Source organism: Lactuca serriola, chromosome 6 (assembly GCF_051521515.1).
Source record: "Lactuca serriola cultivar US96UC23 chromosome 6, Lser_US96UC23_V15, whole genome shotgun sequence".
Lineage (NCBI taxonomy): Eukaryota > Viridiplantae > Streptophyta > Magnoliopsida > Asterales > Asteraceae > Lactuca > Lactuca serriola.
In genome coordinates, this window is record NC_136413.1 from 13936501 (window position 1) to 13943729 (window position 7229).

General features: G+C 32.4%; 1 protein-coding gene across 2 annotated transcripts; it reads right to left on the reverse strand.

Annotated features, from left to right (window-relative positions):
* Nucleotides 1–2617: 2617 nt before the first annotated feature.
* LOC145057909 (calcium-dependent protein kinase 1-like) lies at nucleotides 2618–5249 on the reverse strand. 2 transcript variants are annotated; one of them, XM_079005821.1, is made up of 7 exons: nucleotides 4472–5244; nucleotides 3989–4132; nucleotides 3761–3913; nucleotides 3391–3674; nucleotides 3184–3311; nucleotides 2998–3097; nucleotides 2618–2906 (listed from the first exon to the last, which is right to left on the reverse strand). In XM_079005821.1, the coding sequence occupies exons 1-7, from the start codon at nucleotides 5145–5147 to the stop codon at nucleotides 2823–2825; spliced, it is 1569 nt and encodes a 522-aa protein (XP_078861947.1). In that variant the 5' UTR covers nucleotides 5148–5244; the 3' UTR covers nucleotides 2618–2822. The 2 variants fall into 2 exon arrangements, with proteins under 2 accessions (XP_078861947.1, XP_078861946.1); XM_079005820.1 differs by having other exon boundaries at nucleotides 3761–4132; nucleotides 4472–5249.
* Nucleotides 5250–7229: the final 1980 nt, after the last annotated feature.

The window sequence follows — 7229 nt, forward strand, 5'->3', positions numbered from 1 at the left end:
TGTGCTAGATTCAAGGTATAGATGTCAAAACATGGTTTATCACTAGTATTGGAAAAGGCATACATATAAAATTTTTCATTCATTCACCACCTTTTTCATCCTTAATATGATCAGTCAGATATACCGTCACAATTTCCATAACTGCCCGTGTGTATACTTATCATCACAACAATTCAAAATATCATGCAATATCAATATATCTCTGTTAGGTATTCAAAATATCATGCAATATCAATATATCTCTGTTAGGTGCATTTTGTGCACTTATTTTGCACATCTAGTTCTATCACTTCATTGCATTTTACTTCATAATTCTTGCATTTGGTTAACTATTTGGGCACTTGCATATTTTATTCGTAATGAATGGTACTCACTATTTTTGGTTTATTTTGTAGGCATTATGGAGCAATGGAGGTGGCATGGAGTTGGGAGCTTGGAGCATTGGAGCATGAAGAGAAGATGGACTCGTCGTGTAGCGGAAGAGAACTTGAAGACACAACTCGAGTCGTTGCATTTCATCCTAGAATAGGACCACGTTTGAAGCATGGCCTGTGTCACACCGACGCGGGTCGTGTTTGTCCTTTTCATCTTATATTTGAGCAACATGACTCGGAGTGAAGTTAGACCGAAGACAAAGCAAAGTTTGAAGACTTATTGGAGTTTTTGCAAAAAGCATGGCCATGCTAAAAAATGGATGGCCTTAAGTTAGGCACGTGAACCGTTACTAAAAATTTGGTTTATGTTTTATTGGCCGCTTATATAAATTGAATTTTGTGTAGTTAATTAACTTTTTGGGCACCTAACCGTTCTATAAAGTTGATAATTGGTAACAAACAATAGCTTTCTTATTATAGAACATATATCACATGTTTTCACACTTTCGAACGTATAAGAAGATATGAACATTGTTGGGAAGCTTGTATAAAACAATTTGATGCAATTTTTCAGTACAATCTAAGAGTGTGTTTAGGTTGAATTAGTAAAGCTAGGTTTAGTCAAAGAGCATGTTTTGGTTAGATAATTTGGCAAACGAGACATATTAGAGCATGCTAATATCTTTCAGTACCAAATTAGAATAATAATCATGAATTACATCAAGTCATAATCAAGTTAAATGACAACATTGAGAACTAGAACTAGAACCATTTCAACAACTTGTTTACAAATTTATTTCATTTTCTGTATGTTTTCAAAGTAGATTTTTATTTTTATTATTTAAATTTTTGCAAACAAAATCCCATTCGTGACCAAAATACCTTGTGCAAAGAGGTATAGACTTTTATCTTGTGTCTCTATGGTACGACCATGTTTGTCTTGCACTATTTTTAATGCATTAAAAGAGTATATTTGGAGTCTATTATACCTCTATTATTTGGTGAGTTTGATACACCTTACAATCTCATCACCAATTTGTGATTCTGTCAACCCCGTATGTAGACTTATCATCACCAACATGATGATCGTTGTGTGGAGGAACATGCTTAAAACCATCTAATTTTGTTGTTTCGTACACAATATCAAGAGGCACCGTAGAATGGAAGAAGTTACATACGTGCTTGTTTCCAACAGCTAACAAATTTTCATACAATCGGTTTTCACCATCAAATCGATTTACAAGGAAATATTTCCACCTTTGACGATATGATCAACATCAAACAATGTTATCATATTTGGTAACAAACAACGAACAACATCTATAAAGTGTTTGAGATCATTGTTGTCATCTAGCTCGATAAGATTATACATTCAAACATATTAAATGAATATAATTATATGCTAAACGTATCTTACTCACCACCAAATTAACCAACCCATAAAAGTTTATATCTAGAGCAAATCCATATAATAATGTATTAATTAACACGCCCCACGCTCTATAAAGCCATTGATTATCACGTACAAAGTACTCTAAAATCCTCATTAAATTTGAACCAAAAAAGCGTGACAACTTGAAACTAATGAAACTTTTGATTAGATCTACAAAACTACTCAAACATATAACAAAAATTTAAGATTTTTCATGATAAAGAGAAATTTTCCAAGGTTGCAAAAGTCCTTCTCTCGAATGATAAGTATTTGTGAGATTTGCTTTGAAAAGATTAATAGCAATTAGTAAAGCTGCTCTGCTACATATTTGGTATCTCACAACTACATCCATATACAAAGTCGATGGTCATTTTATTACAAAACTTCAAAAGATTGACAATATGTTAAAATTTGAAAATATGAAAATGGCAAATAGAATAAAATAATCTAAAGATGGAATAGATTAAGATTCAATTACAAAGAAAAAAAACAAGAAAATTGTGAGAACTAACAATTACAATCAGTTATAATAATTAAAAACTGCAGTAATTATAAATTAACAAAACATGAAAAAAAACCCATACTTTTTATACAACTAAAAATTAAGTAAATAAAATAATATCCAACAATGATATCATTTTATCAGTGTTTACAAAAATACAAATTTACTTAAAATAACAGATGTCTTTGTTATATATTTTTCCAAAATTTACCTAAATATACTGAAATAATAAACAAATATTACAACTGTACAAACAATTCATACTGTACTAAAAAAAATACAAAAACTGATTTGGTAAAAAAAAAATGATTTTTCAGAAACAATCACAGTTTGGTACATTATAATTTATAAATATCTATAACAAACCCCATTTACTTGCTTCTGGGAAAACAAATAAATAACCCTCATAATAAAAACTCAAAAGGCTGCTATCGTTAAATATTTAATCAACCAGCTTTAAAATAATGAAAAAACAATTTGTGAAAATAAATGAAAAAACAAACTCTGAAAATTATCATTTTCGACGTCTAGCGGTGACCATTTCTGGGCTGCCTTTTCTCATCATGGCTGCAAATTCATCATAATTTATCCGCCCATCCTGCAATAAAAATAAATAAATAAATAATTTTTTTTTTTCAAAAGTAGATTGCTATTTTTTTTTTGAGAGAGAGAGAGAGAGAGCATAATACATTATCTGTGTCAACTTCAGCAATAATTTCCTTTATTGTTTTCTCATCTCCCATATTGTACTTCTTCAAAGCATGCTCCAATTCTTCCACTGTTATATATCTAAATAATAATAAAAAAAAAAACCAACAGATTAATATATAAAAAAAATCAAAAATAGTTTGCATAGAAAATACATATATACTCACCCACTCTTATCCTTATCAAAGTACTCAAAAGCTTTATACAAATGATCTTCCCTTTCCACACGATTCAAATGCATTGTTGCAGAAATAAACTCAATATAATCAATCGTCCCATTTCCATCCACATCAGCCTAATAATAATGTAATAATCAATACATATACAAAGTATGTATAATGTATAATGTATTAAGGGTATTTTAGGAAAATTACCGCTTCCATTAACTGCCTGACTTCTGATTCAGAAAGCTTGGTGCCAAGTTTAGGAAGACCTGCTTTGAGTTCTTCAAAAGTGATTGTGCCACTGTTATCAGTGTCCATGGATTTGAACATCTCCTTCAATCCAATAATCTCTTCTTCTGAAAGATTTTCTGCAATTACTTTCAGAGCTACTTTTTTTAATTTGTTCATGGCACGGAATTGTTTCATTCTTGTAAGGACAGCAATGTCAATTGGCTTATCTGATGCATCACCATCTTCTCTCATCCATGGGTGATCTATTTATAACATTTTACATTCCAAATTTATATCAAACTTATTGATTTCAGACAAAAGTACAAAACCATGCATATTGTAAACTTACTTAGGACTTCAACTGCTGTAAGTCTTTCTTTAGGATCAGATTTTAGCATCTTTTTCACAAGATCTTTTGCACTACTTGATATGCTTGGCCATGGATCAGATACAAAATCAAGATTCCCACGTAGAACAGCATCAAAGATGCTTTGCTCAGTTTCTGTAAAAGATATGAATTGTTGATACATGTATTCTATGATGATAATAACTTCATTGAAATTATGTATATATATACCTCCCCAAAATGGTGGGACACCACTAAGTAAAATATAAAGAATTACACCAGCACTCCAGATATCTGCCTCAGCACCATAATGTCTACGCAGGACTTCAGGAGCCACATAATATGCACTTCCAACAAGGTCTCTGAATACATCTCCTGCAACATATCATCTTAACATGATAAAACGCAAGAAACACAGCAGGATATATCATCTTTTGTAAAACAAATAAACTGCATATGGTAGTATGTGGTTGTGCAAACTTGGTGTAGAAACCTAACCAAGGTACATCGAGAAAGAAAGAAGTTCTATATGATCATTATACTCGAATACATCGTCCGGATGGAAGTGTCCATTTTGAAACCCTAATTAGAGGTTATGTGTTCGAATCTGGTGGAAAATGGAAACTGTTTGATTGGTTATCCCCTTTTTGGATGTTGGATTGTGATAGAACATGTATTTGGGGAAAAACATCTTAAATGATTTAAATGGAATACCTGGTTTGAAAAACACCGAGAGACCAAAGTCAGTAGCTTTCAATGGCGAGTCTTCATCGGTACTCAAGAACAAAAAGTTCTCAGGTTTTAAGTCTCTATGGAACACTCCCATCGTATGACAATCATGCACCACCGTCACCATCTGCCGACAGAGCCCAGCTGCAGCACGCTCCGAATAATGTCCCTTCGCTATAATCCGATCAAATAGCTCCCCGCCGGCGCACAACTCCATGATTAGGTTAACAGAGTGCCGATCCTCGTAGGCGCCATGGAGTTCGACAATGTTACGGTGTCCGGTGAGGTGATGCATGATCTGAACCTCTCTCCGGACATCGTCGATGTCGTCCTTGTTGATCAGCTTCCGCATCGCGATCGACTTGCAAGCGAACTGTTGGTGCGTGGTTTTATGAGTGACAAGATACGTCACGCCAAATTGGCCGCGGCCTAGCTCTTTACCGATTGTGTAGGTTGCGCGAACATCTTCCATTGGCCGCCCGAGGACACGGCCGACGGAGGCCGGCAGCGGTTGGCGAGGAGGTGCCGGATCCGATGCAGGAAGGATTGTGAGTCCCTTGGGTGGAGATTGTTTCTGAGATGGTGGGGCAGTTGAGTTGGACGTGGTGGTGGTGGTGGCGCCGCCGTTGCCGGCAGCCGGGACGCCGTTGCAATTACCCATTATGCGGTGGGAGTAAATATCGTCAAGATTGAAGTCAAAGCATGTGTTGAGGCATGTGGAGAGATATGTGGAGGGTGTCTAAAATAAGTTGCAGATGCTAAAATTACCAATATACCCTTACAGATGTAATGCTTTAAAGAGTGAGACAAAGGACAGGTGAGTCTATGTAAGGTTATGTTTTAAATACAAAAACAGCATAATCCACTATTTTAATACATGAATTTTGTGAAACAATAATATTATATTTTCAGAAAATTGAAGGTTTTTTTTTTTTTTTTTTTTTTATCGTCCGTAATAAATAAAAATATTTTTAACACATGTCACATTTTCATGCCACATGTAATTTTATGGTTATTTTAAATTAATTTTTATTTCACATGTTATTTGTCATTTTATGGTTTTTTTTCATTTTATTAAATTGTAGATAGTATTTATATTCAATAATAAATGCATATTAATTTTATTAATGAATTTTCCTTCTAATTTCAAAATTATCAAATTAAAGATTCATTAATTTTCTTTATTTATTTATCTAAATTATTCGTTTAAATTTAAAAGAGAAAAAAACACTTTAATTTTTATAATTCAATATTTTTCACTTTTCTTATAAATTCATAAATGTTTAGAATTTTATATTTAGTTTTTTAAAAATAAACTCATGTAATACATGAGTCTCACACCTAAATTATTCTTAAATTATTTTTGATTCCACATGTATTGAGACTTAAACCCTCGATTTTAAAGAGAAAGCATCACCAGCTACTATTGGACTAAAAACTATTTGGTTTCTGAAAATTGAGTAACTCATATAAATGTATTTTTTGAAAAAAATAAATCAATATTTTTTTATTTTTGTAAAATCACCGGTCTGGAAATAGGTATTATGTATTCAGGAACCTACTCTGGAATATCGGAGAAGGATTATGCAACAATTAATTTCTTTAATGTTTTTTTATTGTTTTATATTTATGGTTTTATATGTTTTGCATGTTAATTTTTTTTATTTATGGTTTTATATAGTATTTAACTAGACTCTATCTTTGATTTATTGTTTTATATTTATGGTCGTATGTATTACAAAAAAATAATAGTGTTTGAAATCTTTAAATCTACAAAAAATAATAATTATATAAAGTTAAATATGTTTTAAATAATACTACAAAGTTCAAATGGACCCTATCTTATCATCTTACCCCAAAAAATTCCATCAAACCCTTGCGATATTATATGGCCTAGGTTTCGGTTGACTCCTCTATCTTTAATGATTTATCCACGATCAACAACCATGTGAACTAACACAAAAACACCCACAATCCTTTTAACCCATAAAACGACATGTAACACCCGTAGATGCAGGCTAGACAATTAAGAAATAATAACGTGATAAAACGACATTTGATAGAAGGTTATTCCGAATAAATAATATTAGCCAAAGTTTTAGTATGCACAAGGTTCTAAAAAGCTCGTCATGGCTCCATGACTTGTATATGCCGTCAAACTTTACCAAAATGTTGTTTTAACTCATATATGTTTATAAAAATGAATAATAATTGAAAATACATATAAAAATATTAATTATATATAAAATTGTCGCCTTAAGTCACGCCTTACAAACGACGGGCTCGCCAACGCTTGGAAAAGCTTGAGGCTTGACATTATCGTCAAGTCATGTCTTACGTTATATAGAACCTTAGCATGCATAACAAAGATTTCGTAAATATAAGGAACTCTGAAATCTGACTTCGTGTGAAGAAGTTATGCTTCTTCGAAGTTTCGCGTTTAAACCGACATGGATATGTGTATCGTAAAAGTGAATTTTTGATAGATTGCTTATTAACCTAGGTAATCTAAATAAAAGTCATAGTAGTCGTAAAACCGAGAGCGCGCATATAGAGAACGTCCAAATCTAACTTCATATGAGGAAGTTATGATTTTTCGAACTTTCAGCGCAGCAGAAATCGAAATCCAAATCGGTTTGATGTTAAGACAAATTTACCTAAGAATGTTAAAGTCAATAAGTTTGACTCTACTTCAGGTAAATTTCACTATCTAACTCTGCTAAGTTTCAATTCTGAGATTCTT